We start from the raw sequence: 12,262 nt of genomic DNA, 5'->3' as shown, positions 1-12,262 counted from the left end.
GTGAAAAATTAGTGATGGTGGATTTTTTAACTCAGCCATTGGTCTCTCCTCTATTTCCAAGCAGCTCAACCTCCCCCAGTGCAAGCAGGTACTGAACAGCTCTTTGGTCCTGAACAAAGCTTTCCTGTCTGCACAGAGAGCAGGGGTACTATTTCCATTACATTCCTCCTAAAAACTAGGCAGAAACCTGGTAAATCCAGCAGATATATATAGGGCTGGAAAAGAAGCAGCAGATCTCCAACAAAGCAATGACAAAAATACTGAAGGAGACTGGCTGGCCATAGCAGAGGGGCAGTTTGCAGGGAACGGGATAAGATTCTTCAGGAAATAATAGGTAAGAGCATTAACAAGAAGAAAAAAATGAATGGATTAGACAGCAAAAGCAGGAAGAAGAGTAAGAGGAGAATGGGAATACAAAAAGTACACAAAGTATGCCATCAGAGATGACACAGGTACGAGCTGATCCTGCCTTGGGCAGGAACACAGATTGAAAGGAGCAGCTGAGTCCCACCTGGCCCTGCTGTTCCGTGTTTAACTTCAGGGGGGCTCTGAGCAGGGAGCAAGGAGACACTCCAAACCCACCTGTGCTGGCAGCCTGGGGCCATCCCACTGCCCTCCTGGGTGGCAGCAGCCCGCAGGGACTGGTGTGCAGGCACCGCTGGCACCGCGCTCGGGGCACCCTGCGCTGGAAATGGAGCACATCACTCCCAGGAGCACAACACACCCAGGAGCACATCACTCCCAGGAGAACATCACTCCCAGGAGCACATCACACCCAGGAGCACATCACTCCCAGGAGCACATCACACCCAGGAGAACACCACACCCAGGAGAACACCACACCCAGGAGCACAACACACCCAGGAGCACATCACTCCCAGGAGAACATCACTCCCAGGAGCACATCACACCCAGGAGCACATCACACCCAGGAGAACACCACACCCAGGAGAACACCACACCCAGGAGAACACCACACCCAGGAGCACATCACACCCAGGAGAACACCACACCCAGGAGCACAACACACCCAGGAGCACATCACTCCCAGGAGCACATCACTCCCAGGAGCACATCACTCCCAGGAGCACAGCACACCCAGGAGCACATCACACCCAGGAGCACATCACACCCAGGAGCACATCATACCCAGGAGCACATCACTCCCAGGAGCACATCACACCCAGGAGCACAACACACCCAGGAGCACATCACACCCAGGAGCACAACACACCCAGGAGCTCATCACTCCCAGGAGCACAACACTCCCAGGAGCACAGCACACCCAGGAGCACATCACTCCCAGGAGCACATCACACCCAGGAGAACATCACTCCCAGGAGCACATCACTCCCAGGAGCACATCACTCCCAGGAGCACATCACTCCCAGGAGCACATCACACCCAGGAGCACATCACACCCAGGAGCACATCACACCCAGGAGCACATCACTCCCAGGAGCACATCACACCCAGGAGCACAACACACCCAGGAGCACAACACACACAGGAGCACATCACACCCAGGAGCACATCACACCCAGGAGCTCACAGTCCCACTGCCCTCCTCCACACCCACTCCTCACAGCCCTCCTGTCACTAAAGGCTACCCTTGCATGAAAGCCAGAGCAGCATCCTCGTCACGTCAAGGACACCAAGTACTTCAATTACAAGAACTATAAAAATCATCAACACACTGTGAATTTTATTCATTACATTTGTCAGCTCTATTACTGATACTCAGATAAGTACTGATAGAAAAAATGAAATATAGTCTTGACATTAGAAATACAGATTTAATTTCAGGAAATGCCAGATCCTTTGTCTAATGTATTTACCAGCAGAATGAACTGTAAATGAGACTTGGGAAGCCAAGCCTTCATAGTCTGCATAAGACAGCAAGTAGATCTCGACCATAATCAGAATTCCTATAGAAAAACAGCTCCCTCAAAACCCACTAATGCAAAACATTCTAGTAAAAGTAAATAAAAACCAATTAAAAATACCTGCTCTAATTCACTGCTATAATCCTGATAACTGGAGCACGTGATATCAAGCACTTTGCTGAAAACTAAATGATCTATTGGCATACATATTGAAAATTGACACGGCCCCACTACTCTTCCCAAGATATAACTTCTCAAGCAGGTCTGGCTATTTGATTTCTAAAACTTAATTATTTGATTATGAGGGCTAGCTCTGCTTTAGACTGCGATTCATCCACCATCATCAATCTCTACCACAGAGTGACAAAACCTCGCTTCCACTTTTACAGCCCATGCATACAACTGTTTTCACACTTGCGAATGACAAATGAAACACACAGTATCTTTCTTCTCTTAAGTATCATCGAGTCTAGAGAAATGAAACAAGGTACTTGACATTCTTGGGACACCAGCAGCAGCGTCTGCTGTGTTTTATGCTCTACCTCGCCTTAAATAAACCGAATTTTATTTCAAGTGTAAAAACCACTCAACGCTAAACTTACTTCAGAATGTAACATACTAGACCACATTTGCAATTCACAAAGTAGATAAACAAAAGCTGCAGATTTGGACAAGCTCTTTCACACTTCGCTGATGTGAATCACTCCAGTCAAACTTCAGACCACATTCGTTCCACCATCTGCGCGAACCATGTTAAGTTTGGCAGCTCGGTGTCCAACAGCCACATCACAAATTGTGTGCCACTGTCACATCTCAAAGGCATCTCCCGGTGCAAAGCCCTGCCCTGCTGAGGAGCGGCACCCGAAAGGAGCTGCCCGGCCATTTGGAACAGGCGGCGGTGGCACTACACCTGCGCCGAACAGGTATTCAGGCAACACTGATACTTTTATTTTTTTTTTTTTTTTTTCCTGGCAGAGGCACGCAGGAGAAAAAGGTCCGGTGAATCGCAAATAAAATCAGCAAATACCGAGGACTTACAGGCAGGTAGTTTCCCGGCAGTTCAGTATCTGCGCTCTTTTAAGGAGGGACTGGGCAGAGCCCATGTTCCTCGCCGCTCCGTGCGTTTGGGAGCCGGCTCCCGTGGCGAGGCTGTCCCCGCAGCCCCTGCCCGCGGGCATCCCTCGGCTCCAGCCCCGCAGCTCCCCGAGAGCCCGCCCGGCTCCCTCCCCTCCCTCCTCCCGCGCCCCTGCCGGGCTGCTCGGCGCCCCGGGCCCCGCCGCCCCCCGCGGCCACAACTCACCATAAAGAGGCGAGCGGAGGCGAAGGGTCGCGGCGCTTCTCCCGTGCAGGGCGGGCGGCCCCGGCAGGCAAGTGGCAGCGGGACGCGGCTCCCGCCGCCGCCGCAGCCCCTTCCCGCGGGCAGCGCCGCCGCCCTCGCTCACCGCCGCATGCCGCGCCCCCCGCGCCGCCCGGCTCCCCCCGGCTCGCCGCGCTCCGCCACCGGGGCCCCCGCCCGGCCCGACCGCGACCTCGGCGGCCGGCGGCGAGACCCCGGGGGCGGCCGGCTGGGGGGAGAGCAGGGGCCGAGAGGCGGCTCCGCTCCGCTCCGCTCCGCCCGGCGGGAGCCCCGCACCGGCCGGACACGGAGCTTCCCGGGGCGGAGGCGCTGCCGCTCGCCCGCCGGCGCGGAAAGTGGCTCGGCGGCGGCGGCGGGCGGAGGTGACCTTCAGAGCCGGCGGGGCGGGCTGGGGCGGGGAGGGCGAGAGCGGCGGGGGAGCCCCAGCGCCGGGGGAGGCGGCGGGGGCGGGATGCGGTGCGGCGGGACGGCGGAGCGGGGCCGGGGGGAGCGGGGCCGGGGGGAGAGAGCGGCTCCCCGGCTCCGGAGGCGCGGCCCCGCCCGGCACTGGCGGCCGCGCGGCGGCGCCCGGGAACCCGCGGGGCCCGCCCGTACCGGGGATGGCTCCGGGGGGATGGCTCCGGGGATGGCACCGGGGGGATGGCTCCGGGGGGACGGCACCGGGAGGATGGCACCGGGGGGACGGCACCGAGAATGGCACTGGAGGGATGGCTCCGGGAGGATGGCACCGGGGGGATGGCACCGGGGATAGCACCGGGGGGACGGCACCGGGAATGGCACTGGAGGGATGGCTCCGGGAGGATGGCACCGGGGATAGCACCGGGGGGATGGCTCCGGGGATGACACCACGGGGATGGCACCGGGGATAGCACCGGAGGGATGGCTCCGGGGATGACACTGGGGGGATGGCACCGCGGGGATGGCTCCGGGGATGACACTGGGGGGATGGCACCGGGGATGGCTCCGGGGATGACACTGGGGGGATGGCACCGCGGGGATGGCACCGGGGATGGCTCCGGGGATGACACTGGGGGGATGGCACCGCGGGGATGGCACCGGGGATGGCTCCGGGGATGACACTGGGGGATGGCTCCGCAGCCGGGCGTTCCGCCGGCCCGGAACATTCCCGGGGCACCGGAGGCGCGGTCGCAAGTTCGCATCCCCGGGGCTCGTCCCGGAGAGCTGCGCTCCCCCAGCCCGAGCGGGCAGCGCTGCTGCAGGAGGCGAGCACACACCAAAGCGGCACCGGGGAAATTGCTGATGAAAACGATGCCCTTGGCGATCCCCAGCCATCTCTGCCCGCTTCCTTCCCCTTCCTCTTGCCCAAAGGAAACCTAATGCTCACCTAAGGAGAAGAGCATCGCAGCATTCCGAAAGGCATGAATTACTGTTTAGTGAGGCTGACAGCAGCTATTGACGAGAAAGTTTGGGGGGAAAATAATAAACATCAGGACCTGCCAGAACGCTGCCTTGTCCTTCTCAACACATTAGGTATAAGCCTGTAGTGGTCGAACGTTTTTGTGCTGCTCAACCTTCAGCTACAATAAATTAGTGCCACTGAGACTTACTCCAACATGTAACCGGTATCAATTACAGATGTGGAGTGTGAGGATCAGACAGATGTGCTGCCTCCTGTGGGGTGGGAGTAAGGAGTTGTTTTAAGCATTGAGATGGAAATGCAAAGCAGTTAACAAAATCAGGTGCTAACGAGGGGGAAAGCTTTAAATCATAGGCCTGTGGTCCCTTAAAAAAACTTTATATAAATGATCTCCCTATAAACTTCTTCATCTGTGCAGAAAATAAACACAGCCGAGTCTTTGTCAGTTGAACTGCAGCTCCCACATCGATCATCTACAGAAGTACCTCAAAAGCACAGATCTGTATCCCTCTGCCTCCCCTGACAGATTTGGGGCTTGGCCTATTTCTGCTGCTATTTTAAGGCCCGGGGTGTGATCCTGGATCCCCTAAATACGCGACTCGGCAGAACTGCTCGGGAGGGTTCCTTTACCCAGGCACACCAGCTTATGAAGCTGAATCACTTCAGACAGCGACTTCAGAACTTCTCATTCCTCATCAAACATGAAACAGTGTTTAATGGCTGGAAAATTTTACTCCACCTCGTTAAAATTTGCCAGATTACTGAGAGTTACAAAGTTACTCAAAGATTCATTTTCAGGATCAAAACTTAAATTATCTAGTTATCCCAAAATTCTCTCAAAAACCGTGTCCCACTCTGAAGGCTGATCCCTGTGAAGTTCATATAAAGATCCTTGGATGGATTTTAAATCCATCCCATGGGTTTCTTTCATTTTTCTTTTCAGCCTTCTAATTCACTCCAAAATCAACACAGAGAAGGCAAGGAGAGGCTTGTCTCCAACAAATGTAAATTGGAGGTTGAAACATTGCACTGAAGTTTTCTAAATCACTAAAAGATTATTTTACAGTTGGTAACTGATTACTGTGCAGTTCGAGATATTTAAAACCATATTTATTAATCCCTCTATGAGAAAGTGATACTGGTAGAAGGTTAGCAAGTAGAAATGCAACACAAGGCTGGCAGCATTTCATCAGCTCTTCCTTAATTTGTATATTTAGGCCCTCTAATAAGAAAATAATTTTCAACATTTTGATTAAATATGACTGAGTGCATTGATAAGTTTGCCATATGGCCCAATACCTCCTACTTTGTCAGCAGTTTTTAAAGAATGAACTAATAAAAATTAAAAAATAACTGAAAAATAAATGCCCATGTTAAAAATGTCCCCCCTTTGATGATATATGCTGATGTGGTATGAGGCAAACTTGGTGAAATTGTTGCCATTGGGTTGTTTAGGCTAAATCCTGTCTGACACAGAGGTGACCACTGAGTGACTCAGAGGAGTCACACTCCCCTGCCCATACACTCAATGACCATGAAGCCCCAGGGTTATAAAACCCAGCAGGAAAGGAAAGGCCATCCAGTGCCTTCCTCCCATGTGAATCAGCACAGAATTCCTTTCTCTTCTCCAAACAGGTGACATTCAGGGCAGCACCAGTGCAAAGATCTTTAGGTATCTCAAGTTCTTTCCAAACCTGACCTGTAGTCTTTCTTTATCCACTCACTCTCTGGACAGAGCTCAGTCTCCAGAATGAAGAATTTAGAATTATTTAAATGTGCTAAAATAATAAGCAACTGAAGCTCACACAAATAAGCTAAACCCCAATCCTTCATGAAAGAACAAAAAAATCTCATGGACTAGGCTTAATAAATAGTTTTCTTTGGGCTCCTGAGCATTCCTGTTGAGTAGTGAATACTCACTGGAGTGTTGAGCACTACTCACAGGATTAAAACTAAATCTGGCGCAGGTGTTGGTTACTTTGATCTGTGCTTGATTAGAGAATCAGGTGTGTGTTAAGTGACTGGATGAGAGCTTGTCTTTTGGAGTCTCAGCACCTACACACTCTCCTTTTGTACAAACCCTGTCAAAAAGGTTCCCTTGGCTTGTTTTTCGCATCTGTCTTCCCTTTGTTCCCCTCACATGAAAGAACCCTGAACTGCAAGTCAGATCTTTCTTAAAAGAGCTCCTTCATTCTCCAGCCTTTGCCGTGGGTACGATGCAGCGGGGGTTAGAGTTCTGGTGGAAGAAATAACTTTGGATGGGGAGAAAGGAGAGCGGAATTTTGAGCAGAGAGAGAAGCCAGCAGAGGCAGCATCAGTCTCACGTGGCAGAGCAGAGACCAGCGCCCAAGTATTGTTTTCTGTTCCAGAGCTCCAGGCATTATGAGATTTCCTTTCCTAAACACAACAACTCCAAATGTTCCTCCCTGTGCTTCTCTTCCACAGGAGCCACCTGGAGAAAGGTATCTTGTTATTTGCTCACCTTTGGGGTAAAGCATTTGAAGCATTTGATAAAAAATTAATCTTGGTGATTCCACCCCAAAGTTATAATTGTGTAAAGCCACAATTCTCAGTCATTTCTGTTGGAAATACTTAAAAAGAAAATGCACAAACTTAAGTATAATTGTCCAGTCATGCACTTAAAAAGTTGGTTCAGAAGGAGACATTTTCCAATTTAATGTAAATTATCCATAGCAAGAGAAAAAAATAAAGGGCAAGTAGCAAATGGCTCCATTGAAACACAATGTTTTGAACACATTCCCAGTCAGGGATTAATTCTTAAAATCTTTTTAAAAATATATTTTCTGACTAAAAGCCTATTTCATGTTTTCTTAAATTTGGAAGCCTTTTCCCCTTTATAGTAAAATATTTTCTGTGTTTATTTCCAAATTTGGGAACTGGTGTCAGGTTGTTCTAACTGAGAGATCTCAAGAACACAGATCTGTGGTATGTGGGAAAAGAATTGGAGGTGAAAGAGGATTTATTGGAGAAAGTAATTGTTCTGGACAGCAGACTAAGTTCACGCTGTAGATGCTGTATCAAAAGAAAAAAAAATCAAGAGAAAAGGGGTAAAAATTTAATTTAAAGTCTTCAAAAAGAAAGCTCCCATGTATTTGTGAGGAAGATATAAATAGTAGATATATATTTAATGCTTTAAAATTTCACATTGTATTTGCAGCAGAGAACATCTCCAGCACGTCCACATCCACTGTGATTTATTCCTTCTGGGGGAGGCTGCTCAGGCCATTACCAGTGGGAAGGGAACACAGAAACCATTTGCAGTAAAATTTGTGAGCTTCAGGGGAAGTATTTGTGGTGGTGGCAGACGTGTCACAAATTTCAGTGCCACAAACACTCCATGAATCCTCCTCAGAAAGGTTCTGCACTGGTACAAGCTTGGTGATAGCCCTTTGGACACTGGCAGGAAGTGTAGCCTTAAATGATCTGGGGAAAGACGCTCTCTGAAACTGAAATTTGTGACAAAAAGGACACAAACATAAGGAAATCACCTTCAACACACAAAAAACATGAAAAAATATGTACCAGTGTGTACCTGTACTGTGCTGCTGGTGTGGGGTTTAGTGTAGCTTCACATTTCCTAAATCCTTTTCAATTCTTGGTGATTTGTAGTGTCTTGAAGTCAGTTTTATGGAAGGTGTGTTGTGTGGAGCAGGTAAGGACTGTGGCATTGTGTGTGGGGGTTAGATTAATGAATCTGGTTAGATTGAATTTGTCATTTGCTTGGGCTTTGTGTATCAAATACTGGCATCTGAATATTTTAATACTTTCATCCCCATGACAGAACAAAGAGGTGCTACCTTTTTGTTCATATAGTTCTACTCCAGAGAATAATTCTGCAATATTTGGCCCATCCTTTTAAGATATTATTACATTTAGGTTTCAGATTTCAGTCATACATAATAAAATGAACTACATTGTCACAGAGATATAACATTACTTAATTAGAAATTCATAGCTATTTAGTAGAATCTTTGAGTAGAAAGATAATACTTCTATTTTTAATGCCCTCATAGCAATATCTTCATGTGCATGTATCTACATATCTATAAATTCGAGAGTTTCCCACTTGTTTGCCTGTGATAAAATGTTAATCCCTTTCCTTTCTCCAGGGAGTTGTAATTTTCCTCTCCCCTGACTTTGACTTATAGCATATGTACAATTTCTCTCAAAGAGACATCTTGAAGAAGCAACTTCATGCCCAGCTCCCCGGCATCTCCTGATTTTCATCCATCTGCTTTATCTCCAGGTTATTTTGGGAGTGCCTTGGGATTGAAGGCCGTTCAGACAGGGCTGATGGCTCATTTCTTTCTCTGTGGTGAAAAGGTCAGGCTGCTGCAGGTGACCTTTCTGCTGGGAAAGCTGCAGGTCTGCGTGCTGCCTTTTTGCCATCCCGTGTGGAGGGATTGCTCCACAGATTCCACATGAGCAGGTTCCGTGCTTCCCTTGCTGTTTTCACTTCCATTTGTATTTAGGCAGAGCTCTGGAAGTGTTGAAAGGAATTGTTTGAAGCAATGACATTGGTTGTTCCTCCTTTGTGGTTGGGACAGTTGCTACTGAAATAACCAGGGCAGGACAATTTCAATCTCCAGCTGCTCCTGAGGATGGCACCAGCCCCTTCCCCTTTCTCTTCAGCTCTGCACTGTTTCCTTCCCTGTGCAGTGAGGACAAGGATCCTGGGTTTCCTTGTAAAATCCAGACCCCTTAGCTGTGAGCTCAGAGGCTCCTGAGGAATTCCACCATGCAGGGACCAGGCAGCCCTTGGGAGCAGCGGTGTCTTTGAGAGGAAAGTAAATATTGCAGCTGCTGCACAAGGGGCTTTGCAGCTCTTGCCATAAATCTGGGAACCTTGAGGGACCAGAGGGAGTACTCATCTGCTCTGATGATTCCTGCAGGAGCTGGGGAGTCCAGTTAAGCAATTTCAGAAGACATTCAGGGTCTATTTGGTGCTGTGAAACATCTTTAATTCTTACATTACCACAGCAGGATTCACAGCAGCTGAAGAATTGAAAACTTCTATGGTTTCTCCAAGTGCAACTTTTTTTGATTGTGCCATAATTAATAAAACATTTCATGGAGAATCATTTGTCCAGGTTTGGGAGTACTTTTTCCATACCTGCAGACTTTGCAGTTTGCTCTTTCTAGAGCTGTCTGGTCACACTGGCACCTGTGACACCCTCAGAATGTTAACATTTAAATGCTAACATTTGCACCACAACCTCAGACTTTTCACCCTAAACTTGGGGAACTCATTGACAGACATCTGCATTTACATTGTACAAAATTTAAAATTCCTTTTTGCAGTGTTAATTGAAATACTGGAAGACAGAATATGGGCAAACCTTTTGTGAAGACTACTTGATTCTCAATCCCCTGGAATGAGTCTCTAGCAAGTCTTTGTAGTTCATTAGCTGCTGGATTTTGGAATTATCATCTGCCCCTCAGCCTAACAGCGTTTGGAATTAGAGCTGAAGATCCCAAATCCTGGAGCATGGACTAACATAATTGAGAACCACTTGCCTCATATCACCCATGAGTCTATTTGCAGCAGAGGAAGGATTTAAAACAGTGTCATCAACAACAAGTAACAAGCCACTGGTTAACAGAGAAAAAGAAAAATAAATTCCCTGAAAATAATGAAATATTTTCCAAACCTTTTATTTGTGAATCCATATTGCTTTAGATAAAGAATCAAGCTGGCAAGTGGCCCATTTTAAATAAGAGAGAGGAAAAAGCCTGCAGAGGTGTATTCACTCACTTTTAAGGACAGAAACTCCCAGAAAATCCAAGAGCTGCAAAAATCAGATCTGCCAAAATCTCTGACTTTTGGAGTTAAGCTACGGTTACAGAAATAGGTAATTTATTTCTAGTATTTTTATCACTAATGTATTCACATCTCTGCTCTCATATGTGGAATATATATTAGATTCATAAAAATGAATTGAAATTTACTATTTCCTGGATTATCTTATTCCAGTTAAACCCTTGATTCATAAGGCAATTGCTGAAGATAAATAGAACTTCATGAATTGTTCATAAACTGCACAAATTCACAAGTTAGAGATGAAAAATGTAAGCCACACAACCCTTCATCTGTAGGCCACAAATTCCAGTCCAGGTTTGAGATCAGCAGCGCCCAAGATCCATTTTCATCTTATCACCTGAAGGCTTTCTGGTAGCATTTGTGAACTCAGTTTGTTCCCTCAGCTCCATCTTTACAGGATAAGTGGCCACATAAATAATTCACTGGAACTTGTCAGAAACAAGAAGTTGTGAAATGTAAAGTCCCCTCCATCCATCCAGCTGTATAAGCAGCACACAGGAGCTAATTTTCTAACCTTTCACTAAGCTTTGCATGGAACTAGACACAGAGGAGTTCTTGCACATTTTTAATAAACTAAAGCTCCTCAAATATCAATTCTTTCTAATAATAGGCTCCCTAGAAATACCACTTTTGAGGTTTTTCTGTTCTTTATTGCAGAATTATTAGGAAAACCTTCTCACAGGGACCTTTGGCTGTGCAACTGTTACAAAAAATAAAGCTTCTCCTTAGCTGAAAAACTTTGATGTTGTGTTTTTCAAGGGGAGTATGTCTTAGCTGAAAGAAAGCACACAGGGGGCAGGGGTGACATGGGGTTCTCATGGGGTTTTTTATATTGTGGGTTTGATTAATGAGATTTTTAACATCATTTAGGGCCTCAAATATTTTTTTTTAATTTGCATGAGAGAGAAAACATGAGGACTGTCCCCACCTTTGTCTTGGCAGCACTCTGGCCATGACTCCTAGGAGAACATGGAATAACAGAATCATGGAATGGTTTGGGTTGGAAGGGACTTTAAAATCATCCCATGGGCAGGGACACCTTCCATAGACCAGGTTGCTCAGAGCCCCATCCAGCCTGGCCTTGGAGCACTGGAAAAACATCAGAGAGCCACTTGATCTGCAGCACTTTGGGTCCAATGCTGGACCCAGCTCCTCTGCAGGGGTGGCTGACACAGAGGGATGCTGAAGGCCACAAATGCTTCACTGGAGTCTGTACTAAAGGTACAGAGCTTTAAATAAAACAGATTTTTACAAGGTTTTATGGCAATTTAAATAGTTTTCCCTTGGGAAATCTTAGAAGAACTTTCCTAAGGAAGCGACTGAAAGTAGGCATTTATTATTTGTTTGTTGTGCCCTCACACTGAGACCTTAATCAAACAGATGTAGGATTTGTACTTGTGGACCAGCTTGCACCTGCACAGAAAAACCACTGCACAGAAAAGTCCTGTGCCCTCCTGCATTCACTGCATTAATTAATGGGTTTGGAAATTATAAATTACATCAGACTTTCTCTTCTAGTGCTGTGAAAATTTAGCCTCCAGGTAGCCACTGGTAACCCCCAGGCTGTCCAGATGCAGACAGGTGTGGAAGTAACCTGAGAATCACCCCTGTGCCAAAGGTTTTAATTAAAAAAAAGCCAAACAAACAACAAAGAGCACTCCTTAAGACACCTGTGCCTACGAAAGGAGTCAGCACACCAACATGCTATAGCAGGAAAAGTCATCCAGCCCTGGCTATTCCAGCTGAAGCTGCCTTGCTAAAAGCACCACATTTTGGTAAGAATGGTATTGAAATAATGA

At 47.4% G+C, this 12,262-nt stretch overlaps 1 protein-coding gene and 1 long non-coding RNA gene across 21 annotated transcripts in view; one reads left to right on the top strand and one right to left on the bottom strand.

Annotated features, from left to right (window-relative positions):
- RBFOX1 (RNA binding fox-1 homolog 1) overlaps window positions 1–12,262 on the bottom strand; it is a 1,112,502-nt gene that overhangs the window by 772,047 nt on the left and 328,193 nt on the right. For 2 of the 20 annotated variants that reach the window (XM_086854491.1, XM_086854495.1), the window contains exon 1: window positions 3,187–3,331. The exons of 17 other annotated variants lie outside the window; for them this stretch is intronic. In XM_086854491.1, the coding sequence (XP_086710617.1) occupies window positions 3,187–3,189 (3 nt within the window). In that variant the 5' untranslated portion in view covers window positions 3,190–3,331. Of the gene's footprint in view, window positions 1–2,924; window positions 3,111–3,186; window positions 3,332–12,262 lie in introns of those variants that run through there. One more of the 20 variants, XM_086854498.1, reaches the window with a different exon arrangement.
- Window positions 4,331–11,200, top strand: LOC147650022 (uncharacterized). Its single transcript, XR_015277363.1, has 2 exons — window positions 4,331–7,083; window positions 8,889–11,200. It is a non-coding gene; the product is annotated as an uncharacterized LOC147650022 (long non-coding RNA).

This window comes from Cyanistes caeruleus, chromosome 17 (assembly GCF_971803275.1).
Source record: "Cyanistes caeruleus chromosome 17, bCyaCae1.hap1.1, whole genome shotgun sequence".
Taxonomy (NCBI): Eukaryota; Metazoa; Chordata; class Aves; order Passeriformes; family Paridae; genus Cyanistes; species Cyanistes caeruleus.
This window is presented reverse-complemented; position numbering and strand designations above follow the sequence as displayed.